Genomic DNA, 25,148 nt, shown 5'->3' on the forward strand with positions numbered 1-25,148 from the left:
CACTTTCAAAATCGTGTCCTAGTAGAACACCACTTGTTAAAATACATTATCAACCGTGTAAACCGCTCGTAACTTGAAAAATGTAATTGCCATCTGGTTTTTAAAATGAGCCTAGCATTGTTGGTAAGAGAATTGTGTTAATTGTATTTTGTTCAATATTTCAATCTGTATTGTGACCTGTGAAACTAGAAGTATTTTCTTATTTGTAATATAAACACCAGAGAAAGTTATGACTTATCTGATTTACACATATACTCAAAAATACGTTATCCATATTCATTTAAGGTATTGTCAGTTTTTAATATATCGACGGGCCAAATTCTTTACACTGGTTGTGTGTGACCTGTCGACTGTAGATTTCAACAATAAACAAACAACAAACAGTCAACTTGTGTTAAAATAATATGTTAAAACAAAGTCAAATATCTGTTACAAAGTTAATCACTACAGTTCAAAAGTAACTGAACCAGACTGCGTAAACTTTGAACACAATTAACAAAATGAATTACTTTCCATTTGTATGTTATTACAATATAATCGGTGATAATTTCACTTACTTTACACTGTTGGTTACTACAGTCATATCCCGAGCTATGTCTCTTTTAATCAAAGCTTACACAGGCTGGTTCAATTATTTTAGAACCCATTTGATAAGACAAGTTATTTCATTTCTGTTGTTGTAATGCAATCTGTGTTAATGTACTTTAGAAATCGCCATTGTACGCTGTTATGGCTGCATTCACAATCATGCGGTCTATTTTTGTATATTTGTCTCATTACCTTTTACAACTAACTAACTTGAACAACATTAGAGACGCGTATTTATAGGTTGACCGAGGCCAAGAACATTCTATACACAAGATATTATGATGCAATAATATTCGATCAAAACGGATAATATGTGGAAGATTCTGGTAACATGACGCAAAAATGCAACAAGCGCTAATTCACAAGATTTAAACTACACAACGTACAATTTGTACGAAGTTACGTAAACAAATCTGCGATAAACTATCACTTCTAAAAATAGCTAAATTTAACAGTTATGTTATAATTAATCAATCTGAATCATGTGAAGAAACTAATGACAAGTAAGAAAATTGATGACACATACTTTAATGTCTGATTTCCATCTCCCTTGAAAACTGGTGTCCCAGAAGTATATCACTTCATTAGCACAGGAGCTATTCAGTTTTCCAAACTTGCCACCTACCTAACACACTTGGCATTATTCTGCTATCCATGCTGACGTAACTGTTATATTTTGTTTTTTTCAAGACCTTTCAGTATTTTGTATCAACAAATTGTGATATTAATATATTTCTTTTGTATATATACTTTGTAACACGACCCACTCCGATACCTCTTGCGATTCACAATTTTAGGAAATGCTGCTTTGAAGGCAGGAACTCGTTTTATATATTTAAAAACGGCTGATGTAGGTAGAAAAAGCACTAATAGAGTTCGCTCCTCTACGTAGTACTTTCTCTACCCACACCAGTCGTTTTTAAATATCTAATTTTCTCTACAAGTGGGTTCTCTCGTCATCATAGAATTCGTTTTGTTTTGAAGGGCATGTACTTAGAGAATCCTTTTTTTATGATTTCACGTCTATCATTGTGGCTATTCTTTAGTGTTGTGTGACAATTTGTTTTGTGTATCGCAGTTGCAACAGACATAGATTTGATCATAAACAAAAATACGTGTTTAATTTGAAAACTGAAAGAATGGTACCTATCATGACTAACATGTGAATACCGCATCGTTATTATTTTCAGACGCGAGATTTCAACACAACATAGGCATAACTTTCTGTATTCCGTTCTCCGAGCTAACAGTATAATTTTTTATTATCTTTGTATTTCTCATTATAAACAGTTGGAATCCGGCTCCCAGAAAATACGATAAGTAATATTATCAGATCATCCCTTAAGTAATGTCCGATTTTAGGTTCAGAAAAAGAGAAAGGATTTCAAACGCATGTAATGTTATTTAATCAGTTATGTATGCTCTACTATTAATCACTTCCTGCCAACGATTCATAAGCTTCTGAATGCCACTTTTATAAAATTCTTGGGGTTTGGAGGAAAAGAATCTAGAGAGGGTAGTTTTGACATCTTCATGTGTTCCAAGTTCTTTTCCATCAAGATAGTTCTGCAAATTTTGGGGTAGATGATATTCAGATGGAGCAAGGTCTGGAGAATAAGGAGGATGTGGAAGTTTTTCCCAGTTTAGCTCTTCAGTCTTTGCAGATATGATCCTTTCTATATAGGGCCATGGATTATTCTGGTGTAGCACAACACCTTTACGATTGATCAAAGCAGACCTCTTTTCTTTCAATGTAACATTCATGCGCTCTAACTGTTGACAATAGAAGTCTAATGTAATCGTTACATTGAGTTGCAGCAACTCAAAGTGGATCACACCAACAATATCCTACCAAACGTTTAACAAGGTTTTGCTAGGGTGGAGGTCCATTTTGGGCTGTGCTTTAGCCAGCTTACCTGCACTGAACCATTGTCTGCGGCGCTTAACATTTTTATAAAATATAAATTGTTCATCTCCAGTCACTAATCTGTCTCGAAAAGGTGATATATGTTCACGATTGTGCAGAGACGTGCAAATGTCCACTCTTGCTCTAAGGTTGGCTTCTGTCAAATCATAGGGGACCCATTTTCTAAGTTTTGACACCTTTCCAAGATGTTGCAGATGGCGGTGAACTATTGAATGGGTTGAATTAAGTTTCTGTGCTAGTTCTTCAACTGTTACAGGACAATCTTCATGAGGTGCAGCCAGCAGCAAGTCATCATTAAACTCAACAAGACGACCTGAACGTGGCGCATCACTTAAGCTGCAGTCACCTAATCTAAACTTCGACATTTTCTTTCATTTAGAGACTCCGCACCATAAGCACCTTGAATGTTTCGTATAGTTTCTGCTGCACTTCAAAAGGGTTTATTCCATTAATGATCTGAAAAAGTGGAGTTGGGTTAGTTTCTTTTATTTGTCCGAACATTTTTATACACGTCCTACTACATATTTTAGTCTTTAAAGCCTTCTACAAAGGAAATGATGATGCACGTTTATATTAAATTTTCGGAAATTACTTACTGGATGACCTAATAGACATCAGAAAAGAGGTTTCTAGGGGTTGTTGGATTTCGTAAGTCGTTTGGACAACAATTTATGCTTTGTCTGACTTAACGCACGTATTTCCAGTAATTATGCTTGCATTTTTCATTTAATGTAGAAAGATGATTGTATATTAATATTTCCTGCGCAATCTGCGGGTCTCTGGTTCGAATCTCTTCACCAAACATGGGGGCGTTATAATGTAACGGTCAATCCCACTATTCGTTGGTAAAAGAATAGCCCAAGAATTGGCGGTGGGTGATGATGCCTTCCCTCTAGTCTTACACTGCTAAATTAGGGACGGCTAGCGCAGATAGACCTTGAGTAGCTTTGCGCGGAATTCATTAAGAAACAAACAAAGAAGGGGTTAGATATCGTTATATTTAAATATTTATAATGATTAGTCATAAAAGTGAAAAGTGGCTTAAGATACTTTAATTTTTTTTAGATCGTTTTTGGACATTTTACATCCACTTTGTATTGTGACATTTCACATCCACCATGTATTGTGAATGATTCTGTCTTGTACATGCTTAGATCATTCATTGTTCTTTTAACATTGTTGTGTTGGTATGTGTTTATATCGTTGTAGAAAGCTATAGAAATGTACGTATTCATTAAATGGGAACTACAGATTTGTTTATTAGTTTCCTTGTTATTTTAATTTTATCTTATTTCAATTAATTCCGGAAGGAATTATTATCTGTCTTTAGTCCTACGTTGGGATAGCGGGAAGTCTTAGGATATACACTGCTAAAATCAGGGGTTCGATTCCCCTCATTGAACATAGCAAATAGTTTAATGCATCTTTGCTATAAGAAAAACACACTCTATTTTCAGCCAGTTCATTTCTAGTAATCACAGTTGGTTCTCCTGTGGGTCAGCAGTAAGATTACGAACTTACAACAGTAAAATACAGAGCTCGATATGTACAGTAGATAGAGTACAAACAGCCCATTATGTTAATTTTGCGGTGAGAAGGAAAAAACAAAACAGTTTCCCGTGGTGGACAGAGCCCGGATAGTTGATTATGCAATTTTTTGCGAAACCAAATGTTATGATGTAATATGGACGTTCCTACATATGCTTCTGTTATTTTGTATTTTTTTTAACTTATCTGCGTAACCATGCGTAGTGAACTGCTTGTCATGACTTCCAGAATTCAGTCTTTCTTGGTGAGTAATAGAGATAGCACAACACACTTAATTTGAAAAGTTGTAAATATGGCCGTAAATTTGTTGGATTATTTTGAATATTTTTGTAGTAAGAGAAGTGTATAGTAACTGTACGTACAGTCGTACATATCGATGTAGAGTGGGAGAAGGGGTGGGAAGTTAGTGTTTGTTGGTTGGAGTTTGAGCCATGTTCTGGTTGGCTGAACTAGTCCAGCACCTGGCGCAGCTGTTTGAGGCGGATTAAGAGGCATGACCCTCGGTAAGATCCGCGGCAACTTCAGCCTGCTTTTAACAGGTCCTGTAGTTGAAAGGTTATCGGTCGTAAGCTATGTGTGTGTTGTGTTGTAAATGTCATGGGGAACCTTATAAATTCAGTGGTTTTTTTTCCTTCTGTAAGTAGTGTGAGTTATTCACTAGCCAATGCTCATCTGTAAAATCCTCGCTTTTCTGGACGTGTCGTGACTGCTCCGAGTTTCGAATCAGATTTTTAGTACGAATTGTAATTAAACGTGATAGAAAGATAGTATCAGCTGTGTTAGCTTTCACTTGTGTAATAATGAGAGAAATGACTTTTTTTTTAAGATTAAATCTTATTATTTCTTCACTTACGTCATTCATTTACCACCTACGATCTTCTGATGGAAACATATTTATTAAGATAATGTATTTTTCTGAAGTTCAAATTCCAAAGTACTATACGTCAGAAGGATACTAAATTAAATAGAAATGTTCAAAGATTATATGTCGTGAGATTCATACCAAAGATGATAGTTTAATCTTTGTTTATGAAAGTTTAGTTTTCGTTGTGATACAAGTTGAATTTTTGTTTTCTAAATAATTTACCCCACACTTGTAATATATCGATAATTACTTTATGTTGGTGTCTTATGTAGAAATGCTCTAAGTAATGTAAAAGTCCCATTTATCTTGTTGCTGTTGTGTTTTTTTTTTTATAAATTTATCTGTGTAATTCGATTTAATATAAATACGCTTGGCGGTAGCCTGTTGGTAAGTCCGAGGTTCGAGTCTGTGATATTCTGCTAAACATACTCCTCACTTTCAGCATGAGCACGTTATAAAGGTGTCAGTCAGTGTCACTATACAGTTAGGAGCAGCTGTGTAGACGGCAGGTGTTGTTAACTTATTGCTTTTCTATTGGTTAGCATTCATAAAGCTATGGCTCTGTGTCCTTACATCTTAGTCTATATGAGGTACCGTTCAGGTTGAAAATACCAATACTGTCCAAAGGGTGAGCATGTTTGGTGTGACCGGAATTGAAACAGTTTCGACTCTCGTTTTCATTGAATGCTTCGTAATAACTACGCACAAAGAAAATTATATTACCATTAAGATTTAAAAAAAAAAAATCAGCTGAGATATTTGTGACCGTGTTTGCGCTTGTCGGACATTTTGCATACGCATCTAGGTAGACATAAAACAACAAGGGGATGATTAGGAGTCGAGCGCCCTGACCATCTGGCCATGACGGGTCAACGGTGGACGTAACTAAGCATATTAAAATAACAGTACAACACGAAATGTTGTCGTTATAATGTGACGGTCAATCACACTGTTCGTTGATAAAAGAGTAGCCCATGAGTTGGCGGTGGGTGGTGATGACTACCTGTCCTCCCTCTAGTCTTACATTATTAAATAAGGACAGCTAGCTTAGATAACCCTCATGCAGCTCTGCGCAAAATTCAAAAACAAGCAAACACACGCCTACCAACATGGAATAATTACATGATAAACAAACACAGTTTAAAAATATATTTCTTGTACAGATCGCACACATGCTTGTAAGTTGGCGCATAGTTGCAACGAAAAAGCACGATTGATGCTTGAAAAGTCTTAATCCACGAATCGTTAATTTTCGGTTTGTGTTTACCTGAATAAAATTTCCCGAACAATTGCACCCTGAGACCAGTATACTACTCATATAAGTTATTCTTGTTGTGTTTAATAAATATGCCGCCAGGGGATACTTTTGGAGTGGGGGTAGGGGAGTAGAATTTATACATTTGCTAAACATCAATAAATAAAATAGTACATATATTATCTTCCTTTGTTGAATGCCTATTAAATTACTACTCAATTTATTTAAAAAACTATTTTTGTGTGTACTATCTTCGCTCATTATATGTATAAAATATATAAAAAAAGATAATACAATGGAAAATAACATTAGCAGCATATAGACACTGACTTCCGATACAGAGAACATATCAAATAAACAGCAGGTTCGTTGAAAGTAATCAAAAAATAAATTGATGTTGTGATGAACATAAACGTGGACAATTCAGTGAGTATTGAAAATCAATTTTAAATAGAGTTTTGCATATGCAGGAAGGGAACTCAATTTTAAGATAAATGGAAATTAAAGTTTATGTGGTCGAGCGTATTCAACTGTCGATGGTTGGAGTGAAGAATAGAATTTGAACACGAGACCATTGTTGGGATGAGAAACTGTTTGTTTTTTAACCAACTCGAGACTATTCAGAGCTTAAGAATGATTAGTTATTTTCAATTCATCTAAAATACCCAAGTTTAGACTGTCATTTTCATTTAATGCTTCGTAACAACTACACACAAAGAAAATTATATTACCAAGAAGATTTTAAAAAATCAGCTGAGATATTTGTGACCGTGTGTGCGCATGTCAGATATTTACGTACGCATCTAGGTAGATATAGAACAATAGAGACGTTGCAACGATAAAGCAAAGAAACGTTTGTGTACAAAAATAATAAATCTTGTTGAAGCAACGTTCACAAAGAGTGGATAAGGTGACGGTTATTCCATGCATTTGTATATCCCTTGTTAATAAAGGTGTTTAAACGAAACTTATGGTAGCTATACTGCTGAAGTAAGTTAGGCCTAGTTATTTTTAATTATTGGGTAGAGGTAATAGAATTGGGAAAATGGATCATGATCGCACAGGAGAAACAAGGAGGCTTATGGTAGCTATACTGCTGAAGTAAGTTAGGCCAAGTTATTTTTAATTATTGGGTAGAGATAATAGAATTGGGAAAATGGATCATGATCGCACAGGAGAAACAAGGAAGCTGAGAGGCCGCACCCCCAAGGACTCCCAAGTTGTTGCAAGTAATTTTCTGAATACAAATGTGTAAAATGGGGGTTTGCACACACCCCTATTTCAGTCGTCTAAAGGCCGTAAATAGGCATTCGTTTTAAATTCAAATGTTTCCCTTCTTGTGTGTCACAAACCGCGAAACGTACAAATTTCAGTTAGATTATATATTCATTAATTTGAATATACGTGTAACCTGCACAGGATGAAAAGTCATTTGAATTGAAACTGGGCGCATGACCATCGCCTCATGAGGCAAGAGATTTTATTTTTATTATCTTGGTTTCCGGGTGATAAAAGAAGCATAGGCGACGTGGGACTAATGAAGGTTTGCACCCTTCCAAGTTTTTTTTTTTTTTTTTTTTTTTTTAATAATGAGGCCATGGCTAACCATCTTTGTTTATTTGTGCTACACAGACTCAAACCCCTTCCCCCAGTGGCACATGGTTGTCTGCAGACTTACAACGTTAGAAACCGACTTTCGATACTCGTGGTGCTCAGAGCACAGATAGCCCTATATGTAGCTTTGTGTTTAAGTACGGACAACACCGACTGAAATGGAAGGTGTTGTAGACTGTGAAGTTTATTCATCCACTCTTGACGCCTTCCACCCCAAAAAAAATAGATAGCCTTTAGAATTGGACCCTAGATCTGTCACTGCATGGGCATATAGATTCTGAAAGATGCATGAGCACCAGTATAATATGAATATGCAGTGGCAATTTTTAACTGAGATGGCTTGTAGGACGCCGCTCAACTTGTAATATCGTAATCCGTATTGCTTGTATAAAAACCGTTTTGTGAAAACATTGTAATTGTATTAATTATATTTCATGCCGATAAGTAATGTGGTATAAAATAATAAATAAATGTATTTCACATTAAAAAAATTAAAGTTTTTAGCACTAAGAATTGGCAGCTATCTTGTATATGTGACTGTCGGTACTAAACATTGTAAAATTAATGGTTTTCTTAGCAGAGAGAATATGTTGTGTAAGTGTTTTAGGCCACGCATACCTGTTACTACCTCGTGGCATACAATAGTTTGTATAGTGCAGAGCATGTGTTTGAACCACGTGCTGCACCTGACACCATCAATGGTGATTTTAAGCTTTATTAAAGGAAATCGGCGGTCAGTGACCACTTGTGACACGGCTAACGCTACAAGCAGAATAGCGGAGACGACAGGAGCAGCCCAGTGCTCCCATGGAAGTGATGTAAGCCCAAAACCACAGCAGATGTTCCAAACCGGCCTGGCGACTCGAGGTCGCCCAATTTCCCACCAGCTGCTCTCTCTCCTGCATGCCGCCAGAGGGCAGGGAGGATTATAACAAAACAGGTTTTCTTGTGAGTGTTTGTGACAATTATGTATATACGTTGAAAAGTCGTCGGATATTTTTCTTTTTCATTTACTAATCTTTGAATCGATGTACTAAAGATCTGTGTACTGTATTGAGATAGCTATACGTATACCTCCGTATTATGGCCACTAAACATATTGTATTTATGTGTTCGCATATTTTTAGATTCGTATACTGATAGTATAATTTTCACTTCGGCGAGGGTATAAAAGTGTTTAGCTATCTTCCAATATTTGTGATAATAAAATTATAAATTCATATTGCCATATCAATGATCAAATGAAAATAGATTGTAATAGTGTGTGTTTTCTTATAACAAAGTCACGTCGGGCTATCTGCTGATTCTACCGAGGGCAACCGAACTTTTAATAGTATTAATTAAATTTCCAATTCGGATGAGTAACTTTCCTCGTCAACTGCAATGAATTGCTTACTATTTTTATCATAAAACTTGCTGAGAAGTTCTGAAGTATTATTAATCTTAGGTATAGAAGCAAACATGTAAGTCGTACACCAGTATAATAAATTTACTACAGGTTAAACTCGTGCTTGACGTTCGATGTATATGTTAAATCTGTTTGATTACTGAAACATTGTTCAGAATAAAAACAAAAAGGTAATAAAAATAATTAAGTGGGTATAGACGAGATATGATCCTCGACTTCTCTCGTGCGAAGCGCGTGCTGTGATTATTGGTCGGAACCCAAAGAAATATTTCCACATATACAGCATGATTAAGTAAAATACCGTATGTGTATATGTTTTAAATAGATAAATAATGTTGTTGTATTATGTAACTGTGCATGAACAAAACGAAAACATACTAATATGGAGTTTTAATATTTAGATTTAAAGCAGTATGAAAACATAAAATGATTCTAAATGAAGTATGTATGTTAACATTTTCAGTACACACCCCGTCTTTCTGGGTAATCGTCATCTTTGACCAAGATCTTAAGATTCGTTCTTGGCTGAACGCTTGATAAAGCGACGTTATAAAATAGTGACATTTAAAATTATGGTATCTGAAACTTTGAATGTCAACTGTCTTCCTTTTTTTTAATACTATTTTCCTTGCATAATGATATCAGTTTTGTGTTGTTTTTTTACTTACCCCTAAAGTATTAACGTAGCGTCTGTTCCTATAACGGAAATGATGTAATATTTTATTCTCCTAGTGGGTAAATTCGTTCTTAACGTACAAAGCATAGGCTAAATTGGTGATTTTTAGGCGCCTATTGGATTTTATATTGAGATGTAATGGTATTTTATTATTTACAATCTATGCAAAGGTAAAGAATCAACTTATTGTGTTTTCTTGCGTGTTTGTTTATACTAATGAAGTAACTGTTTTTAAAATTAAGCCCATGAACATCTAATTTTTGCATTCTTATTACACGTCGTTCAATTTTGCATTCGTATAATCGTAAAAATGCTACTGTAAATTAGCAAATAGGAACACTTGGTTACCAGGTGAGCGAGCACGCATACACTCAAGACTGACTGATACGCGTTGTTCTTTTCTTTACACAGAATACTACTAATTAGTAAAAATTAAACTGCAAATAATGAAGGGAGAATTGATGAGTGACTTCGAATATCATCTGTGATCGTGCTCGTGTTTTCAGTCTATAGCAATTTACGAGTATCTTAATATTCTAGGGCGGGTTAGATAACGTTTGTTTACTCTTATACTGGTCAATCAACAAACACATTACATTTCAAATTAGTGAGTTATTTTTATACTGTTCATAACTAATAGAATTCCACATATTGCATCAAAGTGAATAATTTTATTTTTGTACGTCACAATACTCGTTGTAAAGAACTAACAAAAAATACATTGAGCAAGTCCCTCACATTTCATGTGAGATAGGTAGGGACTCTAAGTAGTAACTGAAATATTTATTCAGTTCTTGTTTACTCCAGCGCTTCTCAACCTTTTCCAGTGTCATTCACCTTTTAAGTTTTTCACAACAGTTCACTCGTTCCAGTTCGATAAAAAACGAAGAAAGTGCTGAATCAAAATGTAAAAATATCTATTATGGTTTAACATAAACATCAACTTACGACTAGAATAGATAATAATAATTAATGGGTTGTTTTGCTATTGATATGACTCATCGTTCCATATAAGCCATTTGGGAACCTCTTTACGATCTTTTGTTTGGCTTCTATATTAGGACCCAGTATGTGGTCAGGACACTCGCCCCATAATCATCAAAAGTTCCATTACTGATCTTCCACAGGCACGCTATGATATTTGATTATAGTAACCGAAATGTTGGCGTGGGTGATGCTGACCAGTTGTCTTCCCTCTATTCTGTTACTTCTGAAGGATAGGGAAGACTAGCGCAGATAGCCCACCAGTTGCTTTGCGATAAATTTATTAACAACAAACAATCTGATGGGTAAACAGTTTAGGAACATGCGTTTCAAAAACTAGCATGGATCATATTTGTCTGAGCTTTTAAAGTTTGTTTTGTTTTTGGAACTGAGCACAGAGCTACTCAGTGAGCTATCAGTACTTTACCTTCCACAGGTATAGAAACCCGGTTTCTAGCGGTGTGAGTCCGCAGTCCGGCTTAGAAAGAAGACAACCTATAAACTGAAACATTTGATAATAAGAACTAGCAGATGATAGAAGTTGAATTGGTATTCGTATGTTTATTCCTCATCACGTGCATGTCAGTGGCAGAAGCATGTATTACTTGGACAGTTGACAACGCAGTCTTCATTTTTAACTTCTTGATCCTTGTTGGCCTTGAAGGACTATATATATATATATAATCTAAACAATATTTAGTCATCCGTCATGCATGTTGTCAGTAGTTACTGTGCATCAAAAAATGGTTGTGTTGCCATGGCAGCGGCTTCACGCGTCAAGCAATATAAAATCAAACTATCCTTGAAAAGTTATTGGGTGTAGTGATTTCGCCACTGTATCTGTAGTTTTTACACTATACTTAAATTGACTCTTTACTCGTTTAAATGTATCGTAAAATAATCATGCCCCATTGTACTCTTATCAAACTTTTTTATAAAAGCTTATAATTCCTGGCGATATTTCAGAGCAGTAGCTTCTTTCAGACCACTGATGATAATGTTTTCATTATGCTTTAACCCTAGAATCACTAATGGGTTTTCTTACTTTAACCATAGAATCACTAATGGGTTTCTTACCTTTACTCTTCAACCTCTAATGGGTTTCGTATTTTAACTCTAACGTCACTACTAATGGGTTTCTTATCTTAACCCTAGAATCACCAGTAGGTTTCTTAAACGTATATGTCTGGCTCCACGATTTCGTTAGTTATATGGTTTCTAATAAAATATGAGTTTGACGAAAGGTGTAACAAAAAATACCACCTGTAATGCAAGTACTCTTATTGGTTACTGGTGGAGTTTCATACAAGTTTTACATGGAAAATATATGTTTCGCTTTTTTATTTTTTATCAGTTAAAAACATAAAATAACTTAATATGAAGCAAGTTATGGAATGACATCCTTCACCACATGCAGATGGTATTAAAAAATTAGAAGGTTAACACTGTTGTGTTTGTTTGTTTTAAAGTGGTACAACATGAATTCTTCATTATGGTATCATCACACCTTAGTAGTACTCTTTTAAATACCCACGAAGTAACTTTATTGATACCAAAAAAAATTGTCAACAGATTTTAACTTTTTTTTATGCTAATAATAGTAACAAGTTATAACGTACAACGAAGTTGTCTGTCGTATCTTCTACATTTTGCTTTTCTTCTGACTACTCATTGTTTGTACATTCGAAAACATTTGTCTTTCTCCACTGTTGTAGATAATTCGTATACATAGACCGGGCTTTGTCCAGTGGTTATTGTTGTGAATAACAGTTCCTAAGTTCTATCTTTGCACTTCAGGACCATGGATGGCTACGTCATAGTCATATCCCACAATTCAAGAGCTGTCGGTGGGTGCTCTTGACCAGCTTCCTCTCCTCTAGTCTATCAGTTTAAAATAAAAGACGGCTAGCTCTTGTGTTGCTCTACGCAAATATCAAAACCAAACAAGTTATTAAATGTCTGAAAATGGCGTATTTTGTTCTGAACACGAAATGTTAAGGGAGATAGATACTAAGTCTTTGATACGTCAGCGTTTTGTATATTATTTGAACTAACAGGTGAAGTAATTTATCAGTGTGGAATTTTGAATTATTTATCTCAATTTGTCTGAAAACTGTAATTACAAATTACAACTCTTCTTTAAGTGTTTTGTGGTATGCCCGCGCGCTCATAACACTAACATTCGTAGCGCGTTAGACAAATCCAAGTTAACTAATCGTTTTAAATAGTAAAAGGTTTGAAGTTTCCAAACTTACAAGTTCTTTAAATTGTAAATGCTTTAAAAGCATTAGTGGTATACTTTCAACTTGAACACCATCGTGTGCATTGTGTCGTCGGGGTCTCAACATTCTTAATTTAAAAATGTTGACAGAAAAAGGACAATCAACTATCAGTTTCACCTGTCATCAGTGCGGATAACTTTAATCAGGACAGATTGTCTACGAAAGGTGTGACGTGTTTACATTTTTTTTTTAGTCTACGAGCACTATTACTCATAAAACAAGTGTTGTTGTGCCATTAAAATGAAAATATTATAAAAAATTAAAGTAATTAGTGCTTAGTTATACAACATTTTGACCACTGTTGCTGTCTCACTTACTGCGGCAGAGTCTGCTCCGAGCGAGTGACCAATTCTGAAAATGTTTGGATTAACAAGGTAGTGTACTGTCTGTCTATTAAGCGAACTGTTCTACTTAACGCTTATTAGCGCTGTTCTTTCGGTAATAATAAACGCATTTTTAAATGATGTGTTTGAATTGTTTAGACATTTTTGTTTTATAGTGTATTTTTGGTTTCAGAACCATTTTAGTATCAATTCTAACCACAAATGAATAAAAAACCCATAACCCGAGTGCTTTCTTAAGGTCGACCTTTCTTCTTCAGAGGCAAATTCTATCAAGACTACTTCTTGAACGTACGTGTTTTCTAACATCATGAAAATTCCACCTACAACGTATTGCCAGAATTTTTTACTACCTCAAGCAGAGTTACTTACGCCTATATTCCTCTTCATTAAAGCATATTAGCAACAAGATAGAGAAAACCAAGAAAAATAAATATAAAAAGTAAATTATCACAGAATCACTCTGAAATTAATTTAGAAAATCAACCAGTCACTGTATCTAACGAAATACTATAGCAACCATCACAAGATAAGTGTCGTAAAAGCTGGATTCGCAAACTGTTATATACGAATGTCAATATTAAATTGTTACAGTAGTGTTCGGAGTAAGTATTTAGCTCTTTAACTGCGATTGACATCATATGATACCACGATTTTGCATTTTAGGTCCTGACGCAAAAAATTGTGAATGTTTGCGCATGGAGTGGTAGGCAGATTTACGCAAGCCCTAAACGAAAGGTTAAATCCAGAATTCTTGCAATTCATAGTAATTCCGTCTCCTTTAAAATACTGGTGGTAATTGCTACCCATTATTTTCTTCAAATGACACCTCTGATAGACATTGTGAATTCGAGGATGCACTGTTCGCGTCTCGTTACTGCATAATCACGCTTCCACACTGTGGAACAACGGATATTTTATTACAGGAGAGTCTAATATCACTAATCAGTTAGCATAGCCCAGGTGTTTGTGATAGATTCTGTTAACTGGCTGCTTTTCCTCGAATCTATAAGTTCAAAAGCAATAACGGCTTGTGTGGGTAGCTCTCGTGAAGCTTTACTCGAATATCCAAAAGAACCAATCTGTCATTACTAACTTGGAGATTTTTAGTTTGAATTAAAATTATAGGAATATGATTTTAATTTCTTATTCAGTAGATTTTAGACATTTCACTTTAGTTCTTGTAAAATTTAATGTGTAGAAGTTAATTTTTTCTAAGTTTGACCGTTTAGCCCATGTGAAGGCTGATAAGTTTCAGTTACTCATAGTTATGTTGTGCTTTAATTTCCGTAGCATAATTTTCATTATTGTTCAAATCTGTGACGTCATTTCACCGAAGGGGATGAGGGCCACCTGGAGAGGTCACCTGTTTTGACCAATCATACCACTATACATTAATGTGTTGTCTGTGTGTCAGTCAGTAGACACTAAAATGACATCGCATAATGGACTCTTAACGTTGCCTTCTGTACTGTCCTGACGTCAGTAAAATGCGTGCACGCTATAAATTACACACTCTGGAGGCTACGACACAGCATGACATATGAAATTCAGTAGCAAGAAATAAATGTATTTGTTACTCATAATTTTGGTTATATTTACTCTTGAAACAGAATACTTTTGGGGACCCTGCAGAAGTTAATTTGGTTAATATTTCAGTCAACATGTGTAAAAGAAAGGCCATAACTGGTTCCGTCCGTATTATGAAGATTTAACCTGGTGATTACACCAGAAGCCAATTCAAATTGTGTGTTATGCGGTAACGTATGATAGTACATTGTTGCCATATATATAACGCGTTAAATAGTTTCTCAGAATACAGTAAGATATTACAGATAAAAACCATCTGTGAGAAATATCGCCACCTGCGTTGAGTTTTTGAATAGGTCACCATAATAAAATCCTTCACAGGGCAAGTTCTAGTTAAGTCAGTAGCAGCTTTACCAGCATCTTAAATTTTATATGGCATTAGCCAAGCACTATTCATTCAGGAAAAATAGCACAAAGCTACACAATGGGCTATCTGTGATCTGCCCACAACGTGTGTCGAAACTCGGTTCCTAGCAGTGTGAATCTTCAGACATGCCGCTGTGCCATTGAGGGCATTCAACAAAATAAACTTCGGTTACAAATGATTTAATATTATGCTAAAAACTTGTCCGTCATGCGACCAGGCAGATTGGTTGCCAAAAGTCTCACCAGGTGGAGAATTTTTATATTCGGAATTTTCGTTCATATACTTTTTCACTGCTACTATTTATGGTGTTGTTTTGAGCCTTGAAAGAACAGTTCTACAAAAACATTTTTCTTTGTTCAAAGTTATAACACGTGTTTCTGAAGCGCAGCAGGATCACAGGTTCGTACAGACAGCTTGGCGCTTTGTTAGTCTCGCGAGTAACATGTTTAATTAGTCTGTAGTTGTGAAAGGTAGCACTTTATCACACCCTCCCCCATTTTCTCACACTGCTGTTAAGATGTATCTGTGTTTATCATGAACAAAGTTGTTTCTGTGATTTTTACTAGAATATCTTTGTTTATAATCCTTAAAACGACCATATTCCCATCTGGCAAGCGGAGAAAATTTGAAGTATTCTGTGAGGCCTGTTAACGAGGCTAGGTCAGATTCTTTGCTACCTTCACGTCATGCTTAGAATGTCGTTAACGTCCCACACCCAAGGCCAGCATGTCCGTATATCAGATCAAGTTTGAGAAAAGAAACAGTTTGCTCAAGGCTTTAGAATCTCGGCCTTGGCTATATGCCACTTGTAATAGGCCCCCAATTTTTTTAATTGGCTGGGTAAACATGAGAAACAGACATTAACACAAATTAAGTTCTCACGTCCAACGGCCACTGTAGTAGCGGGGTTGGATACTTGCAAGTTTTGAAGGACGTGTCGTAAAGTAAATCATTTTTCCCCTTTGAAATTAACGTCTTATTACAATTTAATTTTACTATTCTATGACAGTGTTATGTAGTAATAACAGAAAGTGATTCTATGTTTATCAATCATTACACACATAAAGTACCGTGTACATAAAACTCCACGTAATCAAGTCTTATATGAACTATTTAAGTGTGAATCTTATGTTTCATCAGTACTCACTGTAAACTGAATTAGCGCATTCTTTACTCAATGCCTATGCTCAATTTTAAGGAAATTATAATTGCAAAAAAATGTTCTTTGGTGCATCTTGACAGCTTTCGTACGAGAATATGGGTAAGCAAAGTTTTCTAAAGTACTTCTTTTAAGTGCTGTGTAATAAAAGTGTTTAACAGTGAAAGTGTTACTCCAGAATGGACCCAGTTTCTTCCCAATCACATAAGACATCTCTTCGCGTTAAAACAGGAGCAGAAGAAATATAGTGATATCTAAACTATATAGAAGTAAATAGGTTGAAGAGAAATATTCAAGCGCAAAAAAATAAAATCTCGAAGAAGGGGCTTGTCATTAGTGGACACCTTCTGGTCACTGATGGATGGCCTTATTTGCTTAAGGTGGTGTTATTGACTCTTAAAGTTGGGTTAATTTACATAATGAAGAAACACTGTTAGGCACAAAATAAAAGTACCTGTGTCATATACATAGTTAATACGGCTGGGATAAAGAAATACATAAAATAAACTGCTTTAACAGTATAACTTTACTTTGGAAAGAGAAAAATGTGTGCATCTTTGTCAGCTTCCTCCTAGCTTGTATTCAAAACTTTGCAAGTTTACTCTAATGTTAACGCTCTGTGGGCAGTTAAATTTGATTAATTTCTTCGTTAGTGGTGGTCCGGCATGGCCAGGTAGGTTAAGGCGTTCGATTCGTAATCCGAGGGTCACGGGTTCGAATCCCGGTCGCACCAAATATGCTCGCCCTTTCATCCGTGGGGGCGTTATAATGTGACAGTCAATCATACTATTTGTTAGTTAAAGAGTAGTCTAGCTGCCTTCCTGTCTTACACTGCTAAATTAGGGACAGCTAGCGCAAATAGCCCTCGAGTAGCTTTGCGCGAAATTCAAAAACAAATCGTTAGTGGTAATCAGACTCACAGCGACTTATTTGTGAAGGTTTTTTTTAATTTAAAATAATTCAAGCTATAACAGCAACAAGTGTGCTAAATTTCATGCTGATATTAACTTTAATAGTGGAGTTAACATGCTAATAAATTAGTGGTCCCGGTGATGAGTTAACATGATACCTTAGCCAATATGAACTTGAAATTTAGCGCACTTCTTGACATTATACCATTCTTTAGTTTAAAGTTTATAAATTAGCATGTTAACACTGCAGTGTTTAATTCAAGGTATGAAGATCTTCATAAAGTGAAAGTTTCACTAAATGATGTTTCTTTGTTGCACGCGATAGTATCAAGCGATACTTGTGTTTGTATCAGTTGTACACGGTGTCGCAGCCTTATTCTCCCAAAGAATTATATTAAACTTGGGGGAGGGATCCCCATCTCCTTTAAATGACTCTCCTTTGTTTCATGCGATGATTTAGTAAACAAAAGTAATCACACGTTTGTTTATTAAAGTAAATGTTCGAATTGTTGGCCACTAGCTTCGAATCAGTATGAGTGTAATTTATTTACGAAACTTGGGTGTAATTTGTATATTAGATTATCTGTGTTTTTATGTACTACTTAAAGGTTTGTTTATCACCTTAGTGCATAGCCTGTTGTATATAGTTTACTTGACGTAGTAAACCAGTCGTTTCCATTCTTTTGTATTGATACACCTTAAGGCTGAAAAAAACAACAACAATAAGAAGTTAGAAAGATGTCTTGAAACCACTATGGTGGGGCTTGGCATGGCCTAGCGCGTAAGGCGTGCGACTCGTAATCCGAGGGTTGCGGGTTCGCGCCCGCATCGCGCCAAACGTGCTCGCCTTCCCAGCCGTGGGGGCGTTATAATGTCACGATCAATCCCACTATTCGTTGGTAAAAGAGTAGCCCAAAGTTGGCGGTGGGTGGTGATGACTAGCTGCCTTCCCTCTAGTCTTACATTGCTAAGTTAGGGACGGCTAGCACAGGTAGCCCTCGAGTAGCTTTGTGCGAAATTCCAAAACAAACAAACAAACAAACATACCACTGTGGATTGTTGTAGGCCAACTTTAAATCGTTACTGTGAGTGTCCTTACAGATATTCACATCGTAAAAAGTCTTCTATTTGTTGTCAATTTAGAAGTGTATTTAAAAGTATGGAAATCTGCTTCACACTGAATAAAAGCTCATGTTTCGGTATTTAATTCCAAGATTGTATTGAATAACAAACTTTTCAGTGAAAACAACTATCTCATCTTGTACATTTCCCTTTAATTTTGAACAGTTAACGTTCTTATGAAGCAACTCTTTTGATACTACTCACGAGTAAGTGGATCTTGATCAAGATAACCTCGTGAAACGTGGTAAGCTAAATCTGATGTGATGAATTCGTCATCATTTTCAGAGAATGCTGTGACTGTTGTTACACACGTGTTAAATTGCGTGCTTACTCGGTTCTCGTGTGAGTGGATTCTACACATACACACTCGTGTTGAAACTGTGACGCACTTTGGTTTTGACGTCAAACTTTTGTTGTTGTAGGTGCTTTGCATAAAAGCCTTATTATGTGTAATTGGCTAAATGTAAAGGACTCTTGACCGCGCGCTTGCCAGTAGACAGCCTGGTGCCAGTATCATATGTCATGACCATGACTTGTGTTGACTCTAGCGCTGGGCAATACGGACGGAACGTGTTTTTTTTTTATTAATTTAATCAATGTAAAGATATCAGTATACATAACACAAATACTTCACTATAAACTATCTCTAATTACTCAGCACTAAGTGAGAAAAATAAAATAATATACACAAAATCAACAAATGAAACGTATATTAAATAACCGAAAATCATAAACTATGCATAAGATCAATAGGTTAAAGATTTATTTTACTTATTTTGCACACACAGTACATGTTCACATAGATTTAAATATGATAGTATCGTTGTATGTGTCCTCATGTTTTCACATTTGAATTGTTTACCTGTATATATATGTAACTTGGCATAACGTGTTTCTGGTCTTCGGACTTACGCAGCTAGAAACCGAATTTTAATACCCGTGATGGGAAAAGCACAGATAGCCCACTGTTGCAACTTTGTGCTTAATTTCAAACAATCAGTCAAGACTGCCTTAAAATACGTACTTTATACCACACTTGACCAGCTACAGTAGTCATTACAAAGTGCATATTTGGGCACAAATGAAAACGTTTGCATTTCACGATTTGTAAGGTATTTATTTTAATAGTAGATTATATACATATAATTTTATATCTTAAAAATAAAGTAAAAAGTTTAATGTTTCAGAGTAAAATCAGTTGTAGTTTCTTGTTATGAAATTTTATCTCCACAAGAAGTAGTCTGTGAAAGCACTGGTTTTTCCACGACACATTTGGTCACTAAAATGTAGGACTGACGTGGAAAATTCTCCCAGCATGTGATTTCCATTAGAATTAAATGTGGAATTTTTATTGTGTTTGTGTTGCAAAAGAGAACTTCATGATATGATGACGTAGACGTGGAGCGTCATGGCTGCCATCAAGCACGCGGAAGATCTAGCGCGATGGAGAGCTCCCCCGTTAACCATAGCAGCACGCGTTCGCTCGACGTGACATGATAATGATGCTGCTAAGGATGTTTTCTGGTTTTGTTTTTAAATATAATGTGTAATATTTAGCCTGTCGAAAACATAGTTTATCCTGTATGAATAGGTTAAAGTGTATGTTCTAATAAGTAAGTGTTTTCAGTTTCTTTTGAGCTCTACAGTAACCACTCGTTTAATTAAAATCTTGTCAAAACTGTCACAGTGACTTTGCTTATTATTAGTTAGACCATACTTTCTGTTTTCCATCAGTGATCGTTAATCTAAAACATGATATAGCCTTCAAGATACCGTAGTGTTTTAGTTTCCCTAAAGGAGAAATTCCTTCTTTGTTGGTCTTGCTAATTTTCTTCAAGGTTTAAAGGACACAAACAGTGGGCTGAATTGTGGCTTTGACGTAATTTTATTTATATTTTAATGCCATAGTTGCTAAAGAAACTTTCACCTGAAAGTTTTCTAAGTGACCCGTCAGATAAATATTTATAACAGATAATGTGTGCCAGAAAAGAACAATTGTGTGAAAAGTGAATTTAACACTGTTATGTTTTAACACTCTTTCTCAAATAATGCATTTCATACTTTTGTTGGCTCTGGTATTTATAAGGAATATAATTTTTTTCAAACAGTTGTTTTCGAAAAATGACATGAAATTATTGTGTGTGTTTTCTCATAACTATCTGTTTGGTTATTAGAACAAGTCTATTCAAAACCATATCACATTTGTTAGGTTTCAGTAATATTTTCATTCAGTTTTTAATCTTGAAACTAAACTTTCAATAATAAACAGTTGAATATTTTGACATCTTTAAAGGTATTGGAAAAGTTATGCTCTAAAATGCATGAACATAGTTTTCTTTGTAAACTAACCAGAAAGACTTGGAATTATGAGATAGCAGTATAAACTAGATACACATTTGTTGAGAGCTTTAAGCAAGTGTTGTCTTATCAGTAAAGAAATCTTGAAAGAGATGGTTAAGTAATTTTTTATGTGTACGATTTTTGTGTTAATATATGAACAAGGATTGTAATATTACATTCCTCATTTTGTTCCTGAGGAATTTCATTCTTTTAGTTGGCTTTTTGGATTGCAACTGCATGGTCCATCCTTCTTGTTTTAGTTATTACCAATGAAAGTGAATATATTGCATGAATTAAATAAGAAGACAATTCCTGAAGAAATACAGCTAAACATGAGGAAATGTAATATTTACAATAACCTTCCTTTGAAGAAATGTAATATTTACAATAACCTTCCTTTGAAGAAGTGTAATATTTACAATAACCTTCCTTTGAAGAAGTGTAATATTTACAATAACCTTCCTTTGAAGAAGTGTAATATTTACAATAACCTTCCTTTGAAGAAGTGTAATATTTACGATAACCTTCCTTTGAGGAAATGTAATATTTACGATAACCTTCCTTTGAGGAAATGTAATATTTACAATAACCTTCCTTTGAGGAAGTGTAATTTTATTTCATACTTCTATCTCTTTGTGTAAAATGTTGATTTAATGTATTTCTTATCTGGCTTGTTCAGTACTAGAGAAGTTTTGTTTTTTAAGGTTTCAAAAAGTGTTGAATGAACGTAAAATGTTACGTGTGATATATTTGAAGATTCAGCTATTCTTAATTGTTGAATATGTTACGTGACATTTGTACCCATAAAATAATGCAAGAGGGTTTATAAGTACAGGATTATACCTTGATTGTACTGATAAACAGTATTTACCCTAAGCATAAATATAATATTAAGTATAGTTCTGTTGAAACTGAAGTGCATTTTTTTTGGCCCTTTATGTACTAATCAATCCAAGTGACATTTTTAAAATAATAATCACATTAATAATAACACAAATCTCAAGTTATGCACATAGACAAAATATATGACTTTTTGAGATATTGAGTCACCAAACAGGGTTATAGTGTATTATCACACTAAGATAGTGTTTAAAAATAAACTCAGTTTATCACTACAGCTTTAAAACCTAAACAAATGCAAACAAGTATAATATAATATTCATTGTAAATCTGGAAGGACTGTCAGTAGGTTATTTAGTTGTTTGAATCTAACCTTCCTATGTTCTTAGTTTGTTCGAAGCACATATTATGTAGTGTTTTATTGGGGTTTTACTTAAACTTTCAATGAAGAAAAATATAAAACCATTGGAATCTTGTGTTTACTTTTGACTTCCATGAAACTATTTTGATAAACTTTATACCATTATATCATATCATTTAACCTAGGATGTACACAATGCCTCAGGACACTAAAAACCTGTTACTTCTTAATACTAAATTTTCCAGTGTTTTTTATTATGTTATTGTGCTTTAATAATGCCCTTCAGCTAGTTGTTATGTAACAATAGATTTTTAGATTAGTTTATTTGCCGTAGGTTACTTGAAAATGCCGTAGGTTACTTGAAAACCCTTCATTGTCCATACATACATATATACATATATGTTGGTACAAACCAAGCCCTCTGGCAATTCTGTTTAATTATGAGGTCATGAAACCCAAAATTTGAGATTTAAATTCTCATGGGAATTATGTACACATTGTTTTCATAATTTGATTTGAGAGATACAGATATGATGTCATTTAAACAGGTAATCCTAAACCAGTTTGTTGAGAAAGTGGATCATGCAAGAACTCAAAATAGACATTAGTTTTGTTTCTTTGATAACTTGTTCTTTTCTGTTGTGTGGACTAAATTATCTAGTTGATCATTATGATAATGCCTTTCTCGAGTCCAAGTACTATTAATTTAAGAAAACTACATAATGTTAATGAAATTGACTTAAAATAACCTTCATGCTTTTGAAAAAGAAGAGAATTTTTAATATAGATCTCAAAAAAAATTTTTTTATATGTATGAGTGAAAGAACTTACCATATGAAATCATACAAAGTTTTCTTAATACCACATTTCTTGTATGTGTACTGATCTGACTGGCTTTGGGATTTAGAGATTATGAAGTTTAATTTAAATTAGATAACATTAATTATATATATGTTATAACACAATAAAATGTACAAGTATATATGTATACATACATGTATACACACACACAGACATATATTCATCATGAAAAAAATCAACTTATTATTATATATCTTGACAGAAAAAGCTCTGTACAACTTTTGTTGTCAGATCTTTCATGAATCAGTAATGTAAAGACACACATGACAGTAATTGTAATATTATTTCATTAGTTTTGTTATTAGGCAGAATCTGAAGAAATTATAATGTTTCTAGCTGGGTTTTTTTTCATTTAATAGTTTATTTGCCTCACTCTTCAATTAATGTTCAGTTTTTAAGTCAGATATTGGTAGTATTATGTGGGGGTCTGATGTGTGGCTGTTAATGATATTCTGAAAAATATTTACACAAAATTTGTAAGTTCAATAATACTCATACATTCAATGTCTTGAATCTCGTGTTAACCCATAGAAGGGGGATATTAATATTATTCTTATGGTATGTGGAAAATCTTTAAAACATTCATATGTTCTTAAGAAAAGTTTGAGATTGAAACATTAATAATAAGAGTGTATGTATGTTAAATAATGTCCAGCAGACTGTAATAAGAAAGGTTAGTTTTGGAGAATTCCATACATTTATTGTTACAAATCTTTGGATCCCACTGTCCTTCCACCACACTCATTCTTTACCATATGTATTCCTCTACTGTGTTTCCTTTAGTTGCAATTAATATGTTCATTATGACGTTAAAATACATCTTTTTAATAATTTGAGAACTGTAAGAAGGCATTTCTTGAGTTTGAGTATCTCACCTTAAAACACTCATTGCAACTGTGGTGTTTAACACCTTTTATTCCTTAGTTTCAGACATAGGATGTCAGTGAAACTTTGATAGTCACTAGTCACCAAAAATTTGTCTGGATGAGACTCTGTATAGAAGTTTCTTTGTTCACTTTTCTTACTTACCAGTATCTTTTTAATTTCTGTAACTTTAAAAAACTGGAACCAAATTTGTAAAACAATATTTTAAGTAAGGTGAATTTTCATGAAATAAGACTTAAGCTGCTCTGAGATTCCATGTATTATGTGAGCTTGTGTAAAATTATTCCTACCCTGGGTTATAAACAGCAGGTTATGTATTATTTATGAATATATATGTGTGTTAACCACTATGATATTACACTTACTTCAATCATCAAAGCTTAAATTTGTGTAACAGTTTGGTTTTGTTTTTTTTCTCCAGAGTTTTCCCACAGAAGGGTTTGATCAGCCTGGCTCAAGATACACAACACCTAAATCGGGCCTGTATGGAGACTCTTATTTTATGGGTGAGTGAAGATTTGATAACAGACAAGCTGAATCTAATACAGTTATTAATGAAACAACATTATGTAATCTAGATTCTGTAGAGTTGCTGGTATGAAAATATACCAAAAATTTATTATTATTCATATATATATAGATGTGTTTTATGTGTAAAATTTCATATATGTTGTATTTTCTTTTAAGAATTGCTGGTGTTAATAAGTATAGTATATAGCTTTATTGTTACAGGGAAGTTTTAGACTGAAAACTAAGTCTTATTATTCAAATTAATATTTTTAAAATTAACTCTAGTACACTTATCAAAATGTATTGTTTATTTTGTTTTATTAACGATACAAAGAACGTGGAAGTATTTTAACAATCGGACACTTTTTTTTCATATTGACAAGTGTTAAACAAAATTTTCTTCAATCCTTCTGTTAGAAAAGCATGTTCAAGAATATTCCTGTTAAGATGAAAGTAAAATATGGCCTGTTATACGAGATAAAAATTCACAGTTTGCATGATCCAGCAGTTGTTGATGTAAAAGTACAATGAATTGGTTGAATCTGATTTAGTTAATTTGTGTGTGAGTGTGTATTTATATGTAGATGTCATTTTAAGCTCTGATGATATCTCTATATCTGATTTGTATGATATTATCTGTAGCAAAATAATTATTATAAATAAGTCTGGTCTTTATTAAACTGTAGACAGAAGTTGTTGTCAAATTCACAGTGT

At 34.3% G+C, this 25,148-nt stretch overlaps 1 protein-coding gene across 12 annotated transcripts in view; it reads left to right on the plus strand.

Moving 5' to 3' along the window:
• Positions 1-25,148, plus strand: part of LOC143222481 (transcription factor 12-like) — an 82,380-nt gene that overhangs the window by 30,746 nt on the left and 26,486 nt on the right. For 10 of the 12 annotated variants that reach the window (XR_013012264.1, XM_076449074.1, XM_076449075.1 and 7 more), the window contains one exon: positions 24,346-24,430. Coding sequence is in view for 11 of the 12 variants with exons in the window: in XM_076449074.1 (XP_076305189.1) it covers positions 24,346-24,430 (85 nt within the window). In the remaining variant the exon portion in view is untranslated. Of the gene's footprint in view, positions 1-8,595; positions 8,746-16,607; positions 16,707-24,345; positions 24,431-25,148 lie in introns of those variants that run through there. The other 2 variants (XM_076449082.1, XM_076449080.1) reach the window with 2 other exon arrangements.

The sequence above is a fragment of the Tachypleus tridentatus genome, chromosome 8 (assembly GCF_004210375.1).
Source record: "Tachypleus tridentatus isolate NWPU-2018 chromosome 8, ASM421037v1, whole genome shotgun sequence".
Classification (NCBI taxonomy): Eukaryota; Metazoa; Arthropoda; class Merostomata; order Xiphosura; family Limulidae; genus Tachypleus; species Tachypleus tridentatus.